General features: G+C 60.7%; 1 protein-coding gene across 4 annotated transcripts in view; it reads right to left on the bottom strand.

Annotated features, from left to right (window-relative positions):
• The window catches only part of MARK4 (microtubule affinity regulating kinase 4), a 59,741-nt gene extending 49,590 nt beyond the window's left edge, over positions 1 to 10,151 (bottom strand). For all 4 annotated transcript variants that reach the window (XR_006287257.1, XR_006287256.1, XM_037884441.2 and 1 more), the window contains exon 1: positions 9,654 to 10,151. Coding sequence is in view for 2 of the 4 variants with exons in the window: in XM_037884441.2 (XP_037740369.1) it covers positions 9,654 to 9,704 (51 nt within the window). In the remaining 2 variants the exon portion in view is untranslated. The remainder of the gene's footprint in view (positions 1 to 9,653) is intronic.
• Between the last annotated feature and the right edge of the window lie 11,194 nt (positions 10,152 to 21,345).

Genomic DNA, 21,345 nt, shown 5'->3' with positions numbered 1-21,345 from the left:
GGGTGCTTGGGGGAGGGGAGCGGGACCGGTATAAATGGCATCCCAAAGTCCTTAAAATCCTAAAACAACTACGACTAAAACTACAGTAAAAACAACAAATTAACTATGCACACACACACAAAGAAAGACTTTTTAGTTAAGTGAGAGATGAGACGAGAGGCTCCGACCCAGACCACGCGGCGGTGAGATGGAACTGAGGGCGTGGTCGGTCCGCCCCACCCTTTATCACCTCGGATGAAACCATGAGGTGGAGCAAAGGTGCATGCGCGGACCAATGGATGCTACTACTTCCAAATTCTCTGGCTCCGGGCACATGGCGCTTGCGTATAACCCTTCACGGAATTCAGATAAGGACCAGCACTCCAAGAAGAACATGATAATCCCTTCTGGCATTGAAGCCTATGGCTCTATGGAGCGGTCAGGGGCTGGCACAGGGATCATGCTTTGTCCGTCCGTCCATCTCCAGGAGAGACCATTCCCGCCTAGGAGGAGCTACTGAGTCAAGGGCCACTGCATGCAGACCTAACCCCAGCCCTGAAGAGCAGCTCATGCGGGCGTGGGTCTGAGATCTGGCCCATGGAGCCAGGAGAGCCCGTGCTAGCAGGGGGCACTGGTGCCAACCAGCCACCTCCAGCCCCAGCCTGTGATTCAGCCAGGCGAGTGGTGTCAGAGTGTCTGTCCTACTTGGGCCCATGTGCAAAGAGCATGGCTGTGCCAGCCCTGTGCCCCGCCAGACAGAGCTGTGCTGAGCCAGCCCCAGGGCCAGAACGAGTTACTGTTGTCTGCTGCCCCGGTGCCATGGAATGGGCTGGCATCTGTGCTGACGCCCCAGCCAGCCCTAGGAGCTGGATCTCAGCCTGGATTGGCCTAACAGCAGCCTCTGAGTGGGGCCTTCACCGCAGTCTGCCCTGGTGCTCAGCTCTGGTGCTGGTGCCTCCTGCATTGGGCTATGGGACTCCCACGGGGAAGAGGGAGGGGCTGAATCAGGACCACACCAGGCCGGGGCAGCTGGGAGTCCCCAGACCCACACAGGAGCGGAGGGGAGGGGGTAGCGCTCATGGGGCCCAAGTTTGCCAGGAGCAGCCAGCATGCCCCTCAGAGAGAGCCAACGACACTGGCAGCAGCCTGGGTGTTTTGCGCTCAGCAGCTGGCTGGGCCTGGACATGCTGAGACAAGAGTGAACGACGGCCCAGCAAAGCTCGGGGCTGCCACGCAGCACGCAGATGGCTACACGCCACCGGAGGGGGGGCAGAGCAGCAGGGTGGGGCTCTAGCCTGCCCCCCATCTCCAGGTGGGCTTCACCGCCAGCACTGTCTCCTCCCCCGCAGCCCCACGCCCCAAGGCTAGCATGGAGCTGGACCCCAGGGCCAACAGGCAGCTGGGGAGGGGAGTTTGCCTGCACTGCCACCCTCCGATGGGTAAACTGAGGCCTCCAGCCCCAGCTGCTCCAGCCTTGTGCAGCAAGGGAATCATAGAATCATAGAATATCAGGGCTGGAAGGGACCTCAGGAGGTCATCTAGTCCAACCCCCTGAAAGACACGGCTGCTTGGCATGGCTCTCACATGCGGGGGTGGCGATACTGAGAAAGCTGGTATGCCCCATTCCGGAGCCGCAGGACCCCCCATCCTGGAGCCAGCGCCGCAGGAACCCCTCCCATCTTGGCACCCCCCCCCCCCGATCCCAGAGCCAGCGCCACGGGAATCCCTCCAATCTTGGTGCCCCCCCCATCCCAGAGCCAGCAACCCTGCATCCTGGAGCCAGCGCCACGTGAACCCCTCCAATCTCGGTGCCTCCCCATCCCAGAGCCAGCGCCATGGGAATCCCCCCCCATCCCAGAGCCAGCAAACCCCCATCCTGGAGCTGCGGATGCCAAATCCCCAAAGCATAGGCAGTATTTCAGGGTCCCCATCCCAGCACTGGTGCCATGGAAACCCCCATGACAAAGCCGGGGGGGGCCAACCCTCCCCAGATAACTGCAGCAGCTCAGAGATCAGTTGCTCGGCTCTCCTGAGGATGCAGCGCCCCGGCTCCTCCCCAAGAAGGCAGCACCACTGCCCTGCCCAGGGAGGGTAACCCAACCCCCTCTGCCCACACTCAGCTGCCTCCTGGCTAGCTCGGCAAGCACCCCGCCATCTTGCCAGCCAGAGCTGAGGCCCGCTAGATTAGATTCGGCCTCCAACACCCGCTGCGCCTCTGAGGAAGGCCTCCCCTCCCCATCAGCCCCAGAGCAAGCCCTGCTCGGCGGGCGTTTGGGCCTAGAGCCGGACCAGTCCTGGGGGTCACCTGCACCACAGGATGCTGCAGCTGTCCCTAGCCAAGGCAGCGAGGGCATTCGGGGTTCAGGTCAGCCTTAACCCCCCTCGTGTTAGGGGCTGGGGTGAGCCCTCTTATCTGCTGCTCTGCCGGGATGCCCGGCAGGAGCCTGCCAACAAGGCCAGAGCCTAGCATCTCATGTAAACGCCACTGATTGCTGGTGCCACCTGCACTCCCCTTTTCTCACTCCCCTCAGACCAGCAGGTGAGAGCAGCCCTCCCCACACTAGCCACACAGCTGGGGACAAGCGAGGACAAGGGAGAGAGGGCAGCTTTCCCGGGGGAAACACACATCCCACCCCCCCAGCCAGGCCCTGCGGAAGGAGAACCCCCCCCTCAGCACGAAGAGCATCGGGGAAAAGACCATAAAAGTCCCCACTGCCCCCCAGCCCAGGCTCCCAAGAGCTCTCCCAACCAGGGGCGCCTGAGCGGTCTCTCCACATCCCAGAGCCAGCTCTTCCGGATCCCAGGGGCGAAGCTTCCTAAAAGGCCCCTTTCAAAATTAATTTAAGCTCACAAGCTAATTAACGGATTTAGTGGCACTTCTCCGAGTTCACCCAGTGTGCAAGGGAGGCCGCGCCGTGCGGAACCGGTGGGTCGAGTGCCGGCTTTAAGCGCAGAGCTCGACGCGCCCCGAGGACGGCCCCACGTGCAGCGCAGTCGTAATGTGCCCTGCCCTGCTGCAGAAGCCATGGAGGGGGCGCCGACTTTTGGCCCAGGCAATGGGGTCACTGAGTGCCGGCGAGCCAGGCCCCAGCCAGGCTGCAAGAGAATGGAGCCCCGGCCAGCAGGCTGAGCTTTCGGAGGCTCATTCCCAACACACTGGCCGGCTCAGGATGGGATAAGGAGATGGGAGGCTGCAGGATCGTTGGCCTTGGATCTGGCCGCTCAGACGCCCACACGGCCCTCGTGCAGAGCGTCTGGCTGGGGCCCAGCGAGCCGAGCCGTGAGCTGAGCTGGGCTGATGCCAATCTAACCCATCCCCTCCACCCATGCTCTAGGACAGGGAGCACCCATCCCAGGCGGCACCGAAGGGCCAGGAGCTGCAAGCGCCAGAACCGGTAGACACGCGCTGGCAGGGAGATCGCCCCACCCCTAGCCTGCCACCCGCCCACTGTGCTAGGCATGCAGAGGCAGGCGTGTCGGGCTGGACCAGCCGGGGGCATTGCAGAATAGCTTCTCTCTTCCCTGGGCGGTGTGTTGGCAGTGTGGGCACCCAGACTCAGGCGTAGCTATGGCGGTCCCTGCAGTCCCATGCAGCCCATTCCCTTCGGGCACCCCTTTTGAAACTCCACTGCCCTGGGGCTGGGGAGGCCACCTGGCAGCACGTGTTTCCCAGCCATACCTGGGGCCTTCCCAGCTGCCAAGGCTGGGGCAGCGGTGCCCTTTCAGGTGGCATCAGAAGCGTGCCCTGACTAGCACGGCCCAGATGGTATTTAACCAGGCGGAAGCGAGCAGCCAACACGTGTAAACACAGCACCCTCCCCTGCCCCGGGGCTCCAGGCCCTGCTAGTTAGGGCCTGCTGGCTGACATGGTCCAAAAGCAACTGGGGGCGGGGGGCAGTGCACAGCTGGGAGGGAGGGGGTGCCAGGCCCAGACATTACAATGGGGGTGTCAGCTCTTTAAACAGGAAAGACAGGCACCATGCCAATGTCAAGAGGAGCCCAGAGTCTGGGCAGCAGACAAGCGGGGGCAGGGCCCACAGCAGGGCATGGTCTGCTCCCACTGCCCCAGGGAGCCGGGGGATTGCCCCAGGCAGGTGGGGCTCAGAGGGCACACACTGTGCTGTGCCCTGCAAGCCGCGCGCTGTGGGCTGTTCTCACAGGCAGCACCTCCCCTCGGTCGCAGCAGCGTGTCCCCCCCACTCCGACCACCTCCGCTGCAGCAGCAGGGCTGGTCCCACCCCAGGCCTCCAGCAGGGGGCGCTCATGGGCCAGGGCCCAGCCACAGAGCCTCAGGCCAGGGTTTGTAGAAGTGTTAATGGACTTTGGTGGCTCCGTTTCTGGGAGCCCCACAGCCCTGCTGAAGGCAGGGCCCCAGGCCCCTTATGCCCACCCCACAAACAGCCCCTCACTCACTGGCTACTTCCTGAAGAGTCTGGCCTCGGGGCCTGCTCTGACCTGGCAGCATCCCAGCCCCGCAACCCACAGCAGCCACTCAGGAGTCTCCTGGCTGGCGTGAACAATCTCCCAGCCCTGGACCACTGAGCCCCACAGCTCCCCTTATGCCCCTCAACCCTGACCAGGAATCCTTCCCCCCCCCCCCCGCCCCCAGCTTTGCCAGTGCCCCTCAATCCCGACCTGCAGCCCCCTGCTATCCCAGCCTTGGAATCCACCCCGCCCCCAGCTCTGCCAGTACCCCTTAACCCAGTGGTCCCCAACGTGGTGCCCGTGGGCGCCATGGCGCCCGCCGGGGCATTTATGTGCACCCGCCTAGTGACAAGGGAGCGCAGCCACCGGACACCCCGCCGCCGAAATGCCACCCAGAAGCAAGAAGCGTCGCCGCCGAAATGCCGCCCCTTCTCGGCAGCATTTCGGCAGCTGGTCGTCCGGCGGCCACCACGCTCTTCTGGGAACATGAATATGCTATTGCAACAGAAAGGTTGGGGATCGCTGCCTTAACCCCTTCCCATTGCTCCCTGCTATGCCTATCCTGGTTCCCCCAGCCACACAGCTCTCCGGGGGCCTGCAGTCTGCCAGGCCAGTTAAGGCAGAGATGCCCAATGGTACCAAACCCATTGGTGACATGGTCAGAAAACCACACTGGGAACTAGACAGATGCCCTGCTCCATTTCACTGGTGGCATGAGCTGCAGAAACAGCCCAGGGCAGCAGTATCACCCAGCCAGTCCCTAGGGTGCACCGGCTGCACCCACTTGTGGGACCTGGAGCCCAGCAGGAGGGCGATGGGAGCAAGGGCTCCGGGCCCAGTCCCTGACCCTTGGCGGGTGGGCAGTGACGCATCAACGCAGGAACCGGTACTCCTTCACCTTTTCTCCCTTCCCATGGGAGGCAGGCAGCAGTGCATTCTGGGATGCCAAGCAAACCCTCTCAGGCAGGGGGAGGGGGACCCCAGCACCCCAAGTGGCCTGAGTCCATACATAATGCACTGGAATTGCTGTGCAGTGACCTGTGTCCCACCACAAGGGCAGCTGAGGCCCTGGGGCTGTGCCAGGCATCATGTCAATGGTGCAGGGGCCGAGTGTGGAGTGGCAGCACGGAGCCACATCCCAGAGAGGGCATGGCCCCCTAGCAGGGAAGAACAGGGTTTGTGCCTTGCCCACCCCACTGCCTCCATGGTGGCAAGATGTCAGCAAGGGGAGTGAGGTACCCAATGCCCTCGGCAGCAAGCCCACAGCGTCCCACAGGAGCTTCCTCTCCCTTTGACCTGGACAGAGACTGCTTGGGAAGGCCTTTGGGGCCCAGATCGCCCCCTGCAAGGGCGCTAGGGATGCCATGGCCTTGCTGGGCCGCTCTCCAGCTAGGCACCTCCTGCATCACTGCAGGGCATTCCATCACCACTCTCGTTCCTGCAGCAGCCATGTGAGCCTGGCACATCAGGCCAAGAGTCACTCCTGTGCTCAAGCTAAGCAAGGCTAACCTAATTTCCTTCTCTGACAGGCTTGTTGGCCTAGTAGACGGGAGGGACAGTAGAAGTGACACTTGACCCAGTCTCATAAGCCAGTGATTTTCAACCTCTTTGCATTTGCACACCACTAAAAGATTTCCAAGGGAAGTGCAGATCTTAGGCACGGCCTGCAGGACTCCATGGACTCCAGGCTGAGAACCCTGTCATGGGCACAGTGGTCTAGATGAAATTACTGTCCAGTGGGTGCACAACTGGGTGAAAGACCAAACACAGAGAGCAGGCTCACTGGGCAGTGGTCTCTAGTGGGAGGGTTCTTGCTGGACAGCTGGGTCCAGTTCTGGGCTCTGCACTTTAGGAAAGACAGGGACAAACTGGAGAGAGTCCACAGAGCAACAAAAATGATCAAAAGTTTAGAAAACCTGAGCAGTGAGGACAGGTAAAAAACTGGGTGTGTCTAGTCCTGAGAAGGCGCTGAGAACAGAAGTCAAATACATTCAGGGCTCTTATAAAGGGGATGGGGATAGACTGTTCTCCATGTCCACTGAAGGCAGGACAAGTAACGGGGCTTACGCTGCAGCAAGGGGGCCCTAGGTTTGAGATTAGGTCAAACCTTCCTACTGTGGAAGGGGAGTTAATCTCTGGCCCTAGGCTAGGTTGTGTAGGGAGGTGATGGAAATCCCCACCATGGGAGGGACAAAGTCCTGGCAGGGTGGTCTAGGGTGACTTGGTCCAGCCTCAGTGCAGGGGCTGGAGTTGATGACTTCTTGAGGTCACTTCCAGCCCAATATTTCTACGACTGGGGGAATGGGATCAAAAGGAGAAGGAGGAGGGAAGACTCAGGCGCCAGTGGGAGCAGGGTCTGCCCCCGGTTGGGAAATCCCTCTTCTGAGAGCTCTTCAGGACAGGGCACTCCCCAAGGCACTCCCAAGGCCAGGGAGGGGCTGGATGCTGCATGGTGCTGACCCCTAAGCTTCAGTGGGGTGGAGGGAGCCCAGTGCTCTGGGTTGATGCCTGGCTAGCAGCAGCAGCCAGGCTCCCTGGGGAGGCTGCTGCAGCACCAGCACCAGCCCCCCCCCCCGCCCCACCCCCCACAAGGCAGCGGGTCTGGAGTCCTCAGGCCATGGAGCCGGCTTCTCAGCAGGGCTGTGTGTGCTCAGAGGGGGCAGGGCGAGGGCATTTCCGGGAGGGAACCCCCTCGCTGCCCTGACACCTGTGCCCTGGCTGGGCAGGGGACAGGTAGGGGGAGGAAGGGAAATGACCGAGGTTGTCGCAATCTCAGAAAGCCACTTCCCCAAAGGAGGACGAGCTGCTCCATCTCCCAGGGACAGGGAGGCGGGTGGGGTCACTGGTGGGGGGAAGGGACTTAGGGACTCCTGCTCACTCAACGCCAGAGTTTGCTGGTGATGCAAAATGGCCCAGCCCAGGAGTGAAGGATGTAGTCAAAGCTTTTTTGGGGGGAGGGGAGCTGGGAGCCAGGACTCCTGGGTTCTAGCCCCAGCTCTGCAGAGGGAGTGGGGTCTAGTGGGGTGGAGCTGGGGGTCACAGAGCTGGGAACAGAACCCAGGAGTCCTGAGGGGAGTGGTGTCTGGCGGCTAGAGCAGGGGGAGCTGGGACTCGGAGGAGTCAAGACACCTGGGTTCGATCCTGGCTCTAGGAGGAGAGTGGGGGCTAGAGGGCTACAGCAGGGGGAGACAGAGTGTCAGGATTCCTATCCCCAGCTCTGTCTGCCTCACTGGGTGACCCTGAATCACTGCCCCTCCATGCCTCAGTTTCCCCCATGCAAGAGAGCCACTTCACTGCCATTTGCTGGGTGCAATGGGACCAAGCTAGTTACCCAGCTCTTTGACTAGCAGGGCCCAAGAGCCATCTCCCCAGAGCAGGTTCCCTCCTGAGGGCTGACGGCAGCACGGGGCCCACGTTGGCTTTGCTGTCCACCCCCACCTCCGGCGGCCATAGGGGCAGGGAGCGGGTGCCCCAGCATGTCTGGGTCTCAATGCGCACTGGGCTGCTGCCAGGACTGAACTGTCCCACCACACAAGGGCCAGGAGAGGGGGCTGGCAGGAGAGCGGGCCCCCAGCAGCCCAGGTCGGGCTCGGAGAGCGCTGCCCAGTGTCATATGCAGCAGCAGGAGCAATGGAGACGCGCAGGCGAGGAAAGGAGAGAGGCTCATTGACTCGCGCTCCAGGGTATCTGCATCCCACATCAGGCCAGGTGCATGCTGGGAGCATCCAGCAGAGGCCATAGTGGGAGCAGAGCACCAGCCTCCACAGCCAGATGGCTTGGCCCAGGCTGGCAGGGGGAGGGACATGGCTCATCTCAGCCAGGAGGAGGGGGCTCCCATGCCACGAAGCAGCCCTGCCCAGAGATCCTGGTGCCACCCAGGCCAAGCACACAGGCAATGCCATGGGAAACCTTGCATTTGCCACTCTGTGGCTGAGACTGGTGTGCCAGGCCGCAGAGGGAGCCAGGAAGAGAGGGGGCCCACACCCCCGCGGCGCCAGGAAATGCCACCTTAGTTGCTAAGGAACTACTTTTCCCTGTAAAGTACATCCAGTGCAGGGCACAGCGGCTCTGGGGATTCCATGGCAAGGACACACAAGTGATCCGGGAGCAATGTCACTGGGCCAGCAGGAACGTGGCGCGCGTGGACTCTCCTCACCCCAGGCAGGGTGCAAGGCGGGGGACATGGGAGTCCACGGACAGGGCCCGCCTGGCTCCTAGGAAGATGCCAGTGCAGTGTTGTGTTTGTGGGTGTGAGGAGAGTGTGAGGCTGGGGGGGCTGCAGCTCCCAGTGTGCAAGAGGTGTGCAGTGTGTGTGTGTGTGTGTGTGTGTGTGTGTGTCAGGGAGGGGTGGTGAGTGGGCATGCATGGGCATGCGTGTGGTTGACGGTCGGCAGGTCTCACCGTGCCCTAGGAGCTTGTTCCCCTTCTCCTCTAGCTCCACACCCCAGGGGGACAGTCAGGCCCAAACCACAGCCTCCTTCACTGCTTCCACTCACATCCCCCCCACCCGACGAAGGCCTCCTGGCGTGTCCCTGCCGCAGCAGGCTAAGGCCCAGCCCGAGCTGATGCAGAGTCCTCCCCCCCACTTGTGGCAGCCCCCTCCCTTCCCACGGAGACACCACGTGCCCCCTGCCCCGTCACCGAGGCAAATGTCATTGTTGACCTTAGCAGCCCACCCAGGATGCAGACGCTGCCAGCTCCCCGGTGCCCCCAGCCCAGCATAACTCCCCTCAGCTGGGGCAGGCTCAGGGACCCCACGCCCTGTTGGCTCCCAGCTGTGGGCTGGGTGGGAGCCAGCGAGGCTGGGGGAATGGCCCCAGTGCTGGTCTCGCCCTCCCTGCAAGGGCCCACTGGCTCAGCCTTTGCAGAAGCACCATGCTGCAGGTGGGCGCAGCTGGGGCCCCGCTCCACCCCGCTTCTCTGCATCGGGGGCCGGGCCCCGCTCCACCCCTACATCAGGGGCTGGGCCCCGCTCCACCCCGGCTCTCTACCTCAGGGGCTGGGGAGACGTCCCCAGCCCGCCCCGCTCCCTCGCGCACACGAGCTGCCCCCTCCCCGGCCAGCCCCGCGCAGGGGCGGCCCCAGCCCCACCCGGCTCCCCAGCGAGCCGAGCTCGGGCCAGGGGGCGGGAGGCGAATCGATCCCTGGCGCTGCCCGCCCCACCCGCGGGGCCTGGCTCCGGGCAGGGGAAGGGGCAGCGAGCCGCGGGGGCAGCGTAGGGCGCTGGGGACAAAGGCCCCGGGACTCACCGCGTCCGAGTTCCGCTCGTTGCCAGACGCCAGGGCGGTGCGCGAAGACATCTTCCCCGGGGGCTGGCCGGGGGGGGGGACCCGCGCGGCTCCGCGGCTAGAAGGGGGCGCTCATGGCCCAGGACGGGGGATGGGCTGCAGCAGCAGCGGGCGCCGGTGGGTCCCACCCCGGGGAGCCCGGCTCCGTGCGCCCCTCGCCCGCGCACAAAGGGCAGGGGCGGCCGCACCCCCCGCGGCTCCGGGGCGCCGCCCGCGGGGAGGATGCTGGAGACTGGGGGGGGTGGGGGGGGCTGGTGCAATAGGACCCGAGCCCCTAGCGCCAGCCGCGGGCTCCGGCCATCCCGCTCCTGCTCCGGGCCCGCCGGGCGCTCACCAGCCGCGGGCTCACGCCAGGCTGCGGCTGCCGGGAACGGCCCTGGCCGGGCAGCGCGGCACCATCGGGGCGGGCGAGCGAGCGGGGTCCCCGCCTGGCCGGGGCGGCTGCAAAACAGCGAGAGAAAGGGAAGGAACCGACGTCAGGGAGCGAGCGGGGCTGGGCTGGGGCTACCCCTCCCCCCGCCTCTTAAAGGCGCAGGCGGCGCGCCCCGCGGGGTTGATGGGGGGCTGGAGCCCCCCGCGCCCACCCGCCTTCCTCCCCCTGCGCCCACGGGGCTCCGTGTCCCCGGCCTTTGCCACTGGGGCCCCCGGGCGCAGGGCAGCGCGGCACCCGGAGTGCGGTGCTGTACAAAGCACTGGAATGCTTACGGGGGGCAGAGTGGGGTGTGGGTCCACAGTGCGGCTATAGAGATGGGTGGGTGGATGGGGGTGGGTGGATGGATGGGGGGTATAGGGATGAGGGTGGAGGGATGTGGAGGGATGCGTGAGGGTGTATAGGGGTGGGGCATGCATGGGGTGGATGGATGGATGGGGGAGTATAGGGATGGGGTGTGGATGGGGTGGTGGGTGGATGGATGGGGGTGTATAGGGATGGGGTGTGGATGGGGTGGTGGGTGGATGGATGGGTGATGTATAGGGATGGCGTGGTGTGTGGATGGATGGGGGGTGTATAGGGTGGGGTGTGGATGGGGTGGTGGGTGGATGGATGGGGGTGTATAGGGATGGGGTGTGGATGGGATGGGTGGATGGATGGATGGGGGTGTATAGGGATGGCGTGTGGATGGGATGGGTGGATTGATGGACGGGGGTGTATAGGGGTGGATGGGCTGGAGGGATGGGAGGTATAGGGATGAGGGTGTGGATGGGGGTGGTGGATGGATGGATGTGGGGTATATAGGGATGGGGTGGGGGTGTGTTGGGGTGGGGTGTACGAGGTGGGGCACGGATGAGGTGGAGAGTGGAGGAGGGTGCATGGGGTGGATGGTGATGGATGGAGGGGGGATGGGGTGAGTAGATGGGGCTGTATAGTAGTGGGGGTGTGGATGGATGGGGGTGGAGGGATGGATGAGGGAGTGTATAGGGGTGTGTGGATGGATGGGGTAGAGGGGTGTATAGGGTGGGGTGTGGATGGGGTGGGGGGATGGATGGGGTGGGTGAATGGATCAGGTGGAGGGGTGGATGGAGGGGGTGGATGGGGTGGATAGCGGTGGGGTGCATGGGGGGATGGATGGAGAGAGGGAGGGAGCGATGGGGTGGATGGGGGTTGTATAGAGGTGGGGATGGATGAGGGGTGTATAGAGATGAGGGTGGATAGAGGATAGAGGGATGTGTATGGGGATGGATGGGAGTGTATAGGGGTGGATGGGGAATTGGGAATGGATGGGGGTGTATAGAGGTGGGGGTGGATGGAGGATGGATTGATGGATGATTAGAAGGTTGTGTACAGGGATGGATGGATGGATGATGGGAGTGTATAGGGGTGGGGATGGATGGATGGATGGAAGGGTGTGTACAGGGATGGATGGATGGATGGATGGATGGATGGATGGAAGGGTGTGTACAGAGATGGATGGATGAGGAATTTGGAATGGATGAGGGGTGTATAGAGGTGGGAGTGGACGGAGGATGGATGGATGGATAGAAGGGTGTGTACAGGGATGGATGGAGGGATGGATGGGAGTGTGTAGGGTGGGGAAGAATGGATGCATGGAAGGGTGTGTACAGGGATGGATGGATGGGAGTGTATAGGGGTGGATGGGAAATTGGGGGTGGATGTGGGGTGTATAGATGAGCACAGAGTATATCCCGGGCTCTAACCAGAATGGTTAGAGACTGGACACATGGCAGTACATAGATAGCAGTAGCTGGATGGGGTGGTGTGTCTGGTGACAGACAGATGCTGATAGACAGACAGACAGATGTGCATCATAACAGCACACACCCCAAGTGCAGGCAGCTGCAAACACCAGGCAGTCCTCCCCGTGATGGCCTCCCCAGGGAGCAGCTCCGACTGCAGGGACTTGGCAGCAGAGGGCAGTGCCACGACATGCCAATCTGCTGAGGGGGGGGAGTTCAGCATCTTTCCAGAGCAGCCTCCTCAGACCCAGCCACTCCCTCCTTCTCCGCCTTCTCTGATACTGCCAGGGACAGCGTCAGCAATGTGCCCCCACAGGCACAGAAACCAGGGTGTGCCGGGGTACATTGCCCCCCCCACGGTGGCTGGGTCAGAGAGTCACGGCATCCATGCCAGGCTGGAGGCTCTTCTCCCCCTGGGGCAGGCACAGGAGACGGACCAATTGGGTCCCCAAGAGGGGGCAGCTTGCAGCAGGCGAGCGGGTGAGACTGTTTACCTCTCCTGGAGGAAGAAGGGGCGCGGTCTGGGTGGAGGCTCCTCTGGAGGGAGAAGCCCTGCCGAGCTAACGGGGGTGTGGGTGGAAACAGCCTTTGGCTCCTGGTGCAGGACGGGACCGTGTCATTAACATGGCACAAATTAAACGGATTAAAACCGGGCTAACGGAGAGGTCTCAATGTGCCTCTGGAACCAGGGACTCATCACCGAGTGGATCTGTTTCCAGCAGGGTCCCACAGCAGGATTTGGTTCTTGGCCCTGTGCTGTTTAGTGTTTTTCTCAATGACCTGGAAGAAAACATCAAATCACCACTGCTAACGTTTGCAGATGGCCCAGAACGTGTGGGAGAGGTGAATAATGATGAGGACAGACAGGTCACTGGCACAGAGCGGTCTGGGTCACTTGGAAAACTGGGCGCAAGCAAACAACATGTGTTTTAATAACGTCATTATTGTCTAGCGAGTCCATCGTTACAACCCTGTGAGGATTTTCTGTTTTACAGGGTCTGCACCCCAGTGTGTCTCACCTTTTTGTAACCCTTTAAAATATATATCTAGGAACAAACAATGCAGGCTATACTTCCAGGAGGGGGCACTCTATCCTGGGGATGCTTCAATGCTGAAAAAGCTTGGGGCCCATGGTGGATAATCAACTGAACATGAGCTCCCCCTGTAATGCTGTGGCCAAAGGGGCTAAAGCGATTCTGGGCTGTACAAACAGGGTGTGTCAAGTCGGAGCACAGAGGTGATTTTACCTCTATATTTGGCACTGGTGCAACCACTGCTGGGATCCTGGATCCAGCTCTGGTGCCCCCTATTCAAGAAGGATGTTGATACATTGGAGAGGGGTCAGGGAAGAGCCAGAAGAATGACTGAACAATCAGAAAACCTGCCTTATAGTGACAGACTGAAGGAACTCAATCTATCTTCTTAACAAAGAGCAAGTTTTGGGGAGATTTGATCACAGCCTATAGGGGGAACAAATGTTTGATAATGGGCTCTTCAGTCTAGCAGACAACAGCCTAACTTGATCCGGTGGCTGGAAATTGAAGCCAGACGAATTCAGGTTGGAAATAAGGTCTATGTTTTCATCAGGGAGGGGAATTAACCAAGGGTCACGGTGGATTCTCTTTCCCTGACAAGTTTTAAATTGAGAGGGGATATTCTCTAGTTCAAACAGGGATTCCTTCAGGGCAGGCCAATGGCCTGTGTCACGCAGGAGGGCGAATGATCAGATCACGGTGATCGCTTCTGACCTTAGACTCTGGATCTGTCCTTGTTTGCCTGCTAGGGGCTGCAGCTTCCCCTCAAAGGGAGAAGATGCTGGAGCTGGGGCTGTGCCAGGGGCCTGGCAGCTGGGCTGCATTCTGGGGCATGCCCTGGGGATTGTGGGGAAAAGAAAGTGATCTCAAGAGCGGGCTGCCAGCTGCTGCCATGTATGAGGGCTTGGAGCAAGCCCTGTGTGTAACTGGGGCTGGCCTGGTTTGCCCTCCCTCCTGGTGGCATATTTGGGGGGCCAGGGCCTGAGTTCCAGTCCAGCTGGGAAACGAACTGGAGAAGGTGGGGGAGCACTCTCCTTATCTCCCTTCCCAGCAGGATGGAGCCCCACTGACCACACAGCGTGGGAGTGCAGTTTGCTGGATGGGACCAGACCTGTTGGCCCATCCTTAGTTCCCTGCGCTGATTCAGGGGCGGTGACGTCCATACAGCTGGCAGCATGATGCTGCGCTCCAGCCAGACGATTCTTCCTGATGCCTGAGTTCCAGCCTCCCTGCTCAACCAGCCGTGGCCAGCTTGGCTATCATAGCCTGTTGCCAGCTCCCTCGGTGCCATGGGCACAGAGTGAATGGGGAGGGCTCTGCTCCACCAGGTCTGGTTGCTGGCTAGCCTTCACCGTGGTGCTGCCCTACATGTCCGTGTCCCATGCTGCGTGTCCCCCCCCGTGCCCCATGACCTTGAGGATTCCAAGGAGGTAAGGGTGTGGTATAAATGCAGGGGGTGGGGGGCGCAGTGACAGGCGGCGGGGTATACAGGGAAACCAACTGAGAGAGGGAAGACGGGGGCCTTTTGGGGTCTGCTTTGCTCAGGCTGGGACCCTGGGGGTTGTCTCAGGGAGAGCAGTTTATATTGTTCTTTGCTCTTGGCTGAGCAAAACGGAGTGGGGGCCTGTGCCTCTGTTGCGGGGGACAAAGCCATGCCTTTGTTGGGGAGGGGTGCCTATGCAGGGCTGCAGGTGGGGGGGTGGTTGACTGCAGGGCTCCAGCCCGGGGGGAAGAGGCCATGCCCGTGTGGGGAAGGCAGCGGGGGCAGGGGGGGCGCGGGGGAGCGGCAGAGAACTGCTTGGCTGTGACGGGAGATCAGGCTGGAGAGTCACCTCTCTCTCAGGAAATGGGGGACCCAGGCCGGAGTGAGCTGGGTGGCTGGGTCCTGCTCTGTGGTGGGGCTGCTCAGAGGGGGTCAGTGAGACCCTGCCCCATGCAGGGGGGGCAGGGCATGGAGCAAGGCTGGGGCTGGAGCTCCCTCCAGGGGTAGGGAGCAGGGGGCCTGGCCTGAGGGACACAGATGAGGAGCTGGGGTGGGGGGCAGTGGGCTGGGGCACAGAAGGATGCTGGGTGTGGGGGCTGCGGCCAGGGGTGAGAGACAGGGGCGGAGCTGGGATCTAGGGGCGGGGCTCCTGTCCTGGTGGGCGGGGCTTGGGACGGGGCTCCCTCCGGGGCGGGAGCTGGGGGCGGGGCTCCCTGCAAGGGTGTGGGGCGGAGCTGGCGGCGGCAGTCCAGCGCGGCGGCGATTGGCTGTGGCGAAGCATAGAGACAAGGCCGGTCCATCAGCTCCGGGGCGGGGCTGTTCGCTCGCCATTGGCTGGCGCAGCGGCCAATCGCCAGCGCCGAGCCCGTGGACCCGCAGGGCGTTAACCCTTCGCTGCCCGGGGCCAGGGAGCAGCTCCTCTCCCGGCCGGCGAGGGGCCGCTCGGGGATGGGGCAGCGAGGGCTGAGAGCCGGGGGCGGCCTCGGGCTGCACCCGGCTGGCAGCGGGAGAACGGGGTCCTCTGCAGGCGTGTGGAGAGTCCTGCAGGCCGCGCCCTGCACACGCGTGCCCACACCCGCGTGTGACTGGCCGTGCGGCACGGGCACATGCGTGTAACTGGCCACACGGCACAAGCACACGTGTGGGCAGAAGATACCGGGCCCCACAGCGCTCTTTGACCCAGTCGAGGCAGGACAAGGGCTCAGGGCCAGGTGCTGCAGCCAGACACGTTCCCACGGGGAATAAGGCCCATATGTTCACCAGGGAAGGGGGTTAGCCCAGTGGAGGCTCCATCTCCAGATGCTGCCAGGTCACTTTGGCTCCTTTGGGGAAGACGCTTCAGCCAAGCCCCAGTGATCGGGCCCAACACAGAGGGGCCAGGTGAGATGTAATGCCGTGCGTTACGCAGGAGGCCAGGCTAGATGGTCTCATGGGCCCATCTAGCTTTAAATTCTGTGCAAACGTAACCCAGCAAACCCATGCTCCTCTGATACAAATGCACAATCACATGCAGACGTGCCCTCCCCCCAGGTGGACGGACTCGTGCTCACACACATGCTGACCCAAGCACAGCCATGCGCACGCACAGAGCGGTCCGTGCAAAGGAAATGCAACGTTTGCAAACCCCAGCAATTGGCACCGCTCCGATGAGAGGCCTGCTGCCCCTCCACGTGCTGAGTCGTGCTGGGGCTGGGGGATTCCTGGCATGTCTCTGTGGGGGAGGGGGGCACTCTGGGCTGCACACACACACCCTGAGCTGAGCAGAGCGGGGTGGGGGAGGGGGGACTGAGTGAGGCAAAACCTGCCTTCTCTTGGGAGTGTGTGTGCATGTGTGTGTACATGTGTTTGTGGGTGTTGCTTCCCTCTAGCGGCTGGCTTGCAGTGACTGGTTCTGAGCGGGTTGGTGAGCGGAAGTGGCTGCAGGGGTGATGTTTGTTTGCCGGGTTCGGGTCTGCTCCCTGGGAGGTGCGTGGTACGTGTCGTGGCAGACAGTGCATGTAGCACACGTTGCAGTGGGGCCTCAGCAGGGACCAGCCAGGCCAGCTCTCTGCCTGCTATACAGCCTCCTCCGCCCTGGGCTGCTCCGCGGCACACAGGGGTCTCTCGGGAGAGACCACTGGGACTCCCCAGGCCAGAGCAACCCCCGGTGATCCTGCCTCCAGCGCCAGGGCTTGTGGTTGAGCTGCAGTCAGTCTCAGCTGGCCTGACTGCCTCAGACAGAGCATGTGGCCTTGTGATGGGGCATCTGCCCCACGCTGGCCCATAATAGGCAGCCAATTAGAGAGGGGCTGCAAGGAGCCGCCAATCGTGGCCCACAGGCTCATATAAGAAGGGCTGGGCAGCGCAGAAGTCAGTAGCTGACTGGAGTGCAAGGGGAGGAGACTTGGCTCCTAGCAGCAGGAAGGAGTCTCAGGACCCTGGACAGAGCATGCTGCCAGCAGGGACCGGGGAAGCTAGAGTGAGCTCCTGGCTGGCTGTTAAGACTGGCAGGCTGAAGCCCAGAGGTAAGGGCAAAGAAAGTGCTGGGGCCCACGAGGAAGTGGCCCAGGGAAAGGTGTGGAGAGGTTGGAGGGGAGACAGCACATGGCTGCCATCTACAGGGTTCCTGGGACCTGGAGTAGTGGGTGGGCCCAGGTCCTCCCCCCTCCCTGCCATTGAGGAAGTAGCCAGACAACTGGCTGTGGTTGCTGTCACAGAGTTTGGGGGAGTCAGGGCCCTGCACCCCTCCCCGCTACCACTTCCTGTGATTCAATGTGATTCTCAGCTAGCCAGTAAAACAGAAGGTTTATTAGATGACAGGAACACAATCTAAAACAGCTTGTAGGTACAGAAAACAGGACCCCTCAGCCAGCTCCAAACTGAAACCCCTTCCAGTAGCCACACCCCTGGTCCCTCCTCTGGCCTTTGTCCAGTTTCCCGGGCAGAAGGTGTCACCTGGCCCCAACCCTCTCCTGGGCTCAGGTTACGAAGGGCAGCCGCCATCCTTTATGTGCTGGCCGTCAAGTATCATCCCTCAGTGAAGTCACACCCTTATTTCCTATCATCATCTAGTATTGGGGCGGTACCCCAGGGAGACAGGCACGCCCTGTGTTCGCAGAAGATAGTAAAGTAGTAAAACTCCCATGCAACATTACTAGGTTAATACTCCCTACTCCGTCACAGTTGCCACTGAAGGAAGTGGCTGGACAGTGGACTGCAGTTCCCCTGGAACGGGGAGAACCGAGGGTGACACAGCCGGAGGGCTGCGTGCTGAAGAGCATGCTGCAGTCCTTGGGGTGACACAGTCCAGGAGCAGAGGTGATGGCGGGCGAGGCACCACCAGAAGAGGGCACAGAGCTAATTCCCAAGGTAGCCAGTAGGAGGTGCCGCAATGGGGAGTCCCACCCCATCACAGGCCTCCCTTGCCAGGATGCCAGCTCCATTCTGATGGGCATGGATCCCCCAGGCCTCTGAAGGACCTACTAGGCCAGAGGGGCAGCTGTGTTGTGGGAGCTAGGATCCTCCAAGAGAGGTTTGGAGAGGACCGAGTCCGGTTTGCCAGCAACACCCTGGGGAGGAGGTTTTTGAGCTTAGTGGGCTCCATAATCCCACAGAGCCAGATCCCGTGGCTGGAGCTGACATGAGAAAAGCTCAGGAGAGAAGCAAGGTGCAAATATTTTGCAGGGAGGGCAAGTGACCCTGAGAACAAGGTACCCAGGGCCGTGGGATTTGACATCACTTGGAGTCTGTACACTGAGGTGTTTGTAATGATCACAACAATAGCATACAGCTGAGAGGGGTCCATGCTTGTTACTCTATGACGTCTGTGCAGGTAACCCAGGTTTAGGAAAAAAGGTGTGAAAAAGGCTTGGGTTGTTTGCCATTGATTTCAGGGAGGGAGGTAAGTGCTTCATGGGAGGCTAATGCCATGTTCCCATAACCACCCAGGGAAATGTTTTGGTCCCATGAGGCATTGCAAGCCCAACCCAACATTCCACTCGGCTCCATGAACTGGGAGATAGCTACCCACAGTGCAGCGCTCCACGGGTCGATGCAAGCCCTGCTAGTGAGGATGCACTCTGCCGACACAATGTGCGCAGTGGGGACATGAAGAACCGACTTGCTTAAAGCGGAGGCTCAACGTCGACTTAAGTAAAACTGACCTAATTTTGCAGTGTAGACATCGTCACCAAGTTTTGCTGTGATGAGGTTCCCTAACTGCAGTGGGGCGATAGACAGAACACACATCCCTATCTTGGCACCAGACCACCTTGCCAAAGAGTACATAAATCGAAAAGGGGTACTTCTCAATGGTATTGCAAGCACTAGTGGATCACAGGGTCTGGTTCACTGACATCAACATGGGATGGTCGGGAATGGTGCATGATGCATGCATCTTTAGGAACTCCGGTCTGTTCAGAAAGCTGCAAGCAGAGACTTTCTTTCCAGACTACAGAATAACTGTTGGTGATGTTGAAATGCCAGTCATGATCCTGGGAGACCCAGCTTACCCCTTGTTTCCATGGCTCATGAAGCTGTACACAGGCAGCCTGGACAGCAGTAAGGAGTGGCTCAACCATAGGCTGAGCAAGTGCAGAATGGTGGTGAAACATGCTTTTAGACATTTAAAAGCCTGCTGGCGTAGTTTGCTTACGAGGTTAGACCTCAGTGAAAGCAATATCTCCGTTGTTGCTGTGAGCTCCTTAATATCTGTGAAACAAAGGGAGAAAAGTTTCCAGCGGGGGCGGGGTAAAGGCAGATCGCCTGGCAGCCAATTTCAAGCAGTCAGACACCAGGGCAATAAGAAGAGCATATCGAAGTGCGCGGCATCTCTGTGAGGCTTTGAAAACTAGTTTAATCAATGACTCACAGTAATGTGACACTTGTGTATTGTTCCTTACCTGGCTGCCTCCTTCATTGCATATACTCCCCTGTAAACTATACCCCCACTAACTGCTGTGTGCTGAATGAATAAAGAGCCTTTTCTCCACAATCCATAACTTTTCTTTGCTGTCTGTCAGTGTTTGTGAGCATAATAAAAATTAAGATAACACTGCGGGGGGAGAAACAAGGACAGCATGCTTACAATTGCACTAACAATCAAAGGTGGGGGAATGGGCGCCTTCTGGTCCTTGTACCTGCCCCTGGAGTTGAGTGCAAGGGATACCGGACTCTTTCCCCATCCCGCCCCCTGCATCCTAGGACGTCTGGGAGAGGAGGATGTGGAACTTGGTGACAAGGGCCGCAGGTTCAGCATAGGCTGCAGCGGGACTCTAGTGTCCAGCTGCCTTTCTTGAGCCTCAGCCAGATGCCTCAACATGTCTGTTTGCTTCCTCATAATCCGCAGCATCTCGTCCTGCAGGTCATGCTCGTGTTCCCTGCATTCTCTTCTGTGCTCACGGTCATTGTGCAGGCTCTCCGACAGTGCAGTCCTCCATGCACCGAGCTCCGTCTTGTCACTCTCGGAGGCACGCACTAACTCATTGAATGTGTCCTCCCACATCTTCTTTTCCTGCCTTCTAAACTGGGAAAGTCTCTGTCCTGGTGTGGAGGATGCGCCTATGGACAAGGTTTCAGCTGCAGAGAATACTAAGCACAAGGGTACCTGTGAGCTGTAGCTCACGAAAGCTTATGCTCAAATAAATTTGTTAGTTTCTAAGGTGCCACAAGTACTCCTTTTCTTAGTGCATGCATTGTGTCTGGTGCAAGGTTAAATCTTGTTATAAAAGAAACACCCCTCAATGCACTTCCCTGCAAGCTACAACTTAAGCAGAACCGCTGGCTACTGCAAGAATCGGTTTCCTGCTCCAGCCACGGTGAGTAAGGCCATGAGGCGGGGGCAGGGGGGAGGTCTTGTGCTGCAGTTTTGTGCTGCAGACATCCTTGGGATCGATGGTTGCAACATCAGTACAACCCCCTTTCCCATAGCAACCGGGATGGTGCTCGAGGACAGGCACCAGTGTAAAGTCTCACAAATAGGTGGATTGTTACAAAAGTGGCACCATGTTGGGGTGGAAGGGAGACGAACAGGAAGTGTCGCTGCCCCTCCCCCCGCCCCTTTTACATGCTGGCTGCAATACATGGTGATCCCTTTCAACCACAATCAGGGCATGCTCGGGAAAGCATGGTTGTGTGACCCAGAATTCACCAAATGGGGTGGATTATTTATTAAATTGCTTGCGGTTTGAGGGTTAGCATTTAAAGCTTCCCCTAGGTGACCCTATGCCAGGGGTGGGCAAACTACGGCCTGCGGGCCGGATGCAGCCCATCAGGGCTTTGGCCCCGCACTGCTCTCAGAAGTGGCTGGCACCACGTCCCTGGGGTCCCGGGGACAGAGGGCTCTGTGCATTGCCCTTGCCTCCAGGCACCGCCCCCCGCAGCTCCCACTGGCTGTGAACGGAGAACCACAGCCAATGGGAGCTTCGGGGGAGGTACCTGGAGGCGTGGTAAGGGCAGCGCACAGAGCCCTGTGCCCCACCCCTCCCCAAGGGGCCGCGCAGGGACGTGGTGCCAGCCGCTTCCCAGAGTGGCGCTGTGTGGGGGACAGGGCAGGCATGCAGGGAGCCTGCCCTGGCCCCAGTGCTTGCCGCTGCCACTGGAGCCACTTTAGGTAAGAGGTGCCAGGCCGGAGCCTGAACCCCTCCTGCACCCCGCCCCCCAACTCCCTGCCCTAAGCCCCCTGCCAGCACCTCACACCCTTCTGCACCTCAATTCCCTGCCCTGAGCCCCCTGTCACACCCTGCACCCCTCCTGCACCCCAATCCCCTTCCCTGAGCCCCATCATACACCCCGCACCCCTCCCCTTCCCCAATCCCTTGCCCTGAGCCCGTTCCTGCACACCGCACCCCCTCCCGCACCCCAACCCCCTGCCCCGGCCCTGCATACAATTTCCCCATCCAGCTGTGGCCCTCGGCCCAAAAAGTTTGTCCACCCCTGCCCTATGCGATATCACTCTCCTGAGGCT

Source organism: Chelonia mydas, chromosome 23 (assembly GCF_015237465.2).
Source record: "Chelonia mydas isolate rCheMyd1 chromosome 23, rCheMyd1.pri.v2, whole genome shotgun sequence".
NCBI lineage: Eukaryota > Metazoa > Chordata > Testudines > Cheloniidae > Chelonia > Chelonia mydas.
This window is presented reverse-complemented; position numbering and strand designations above follow the sequence as displayed.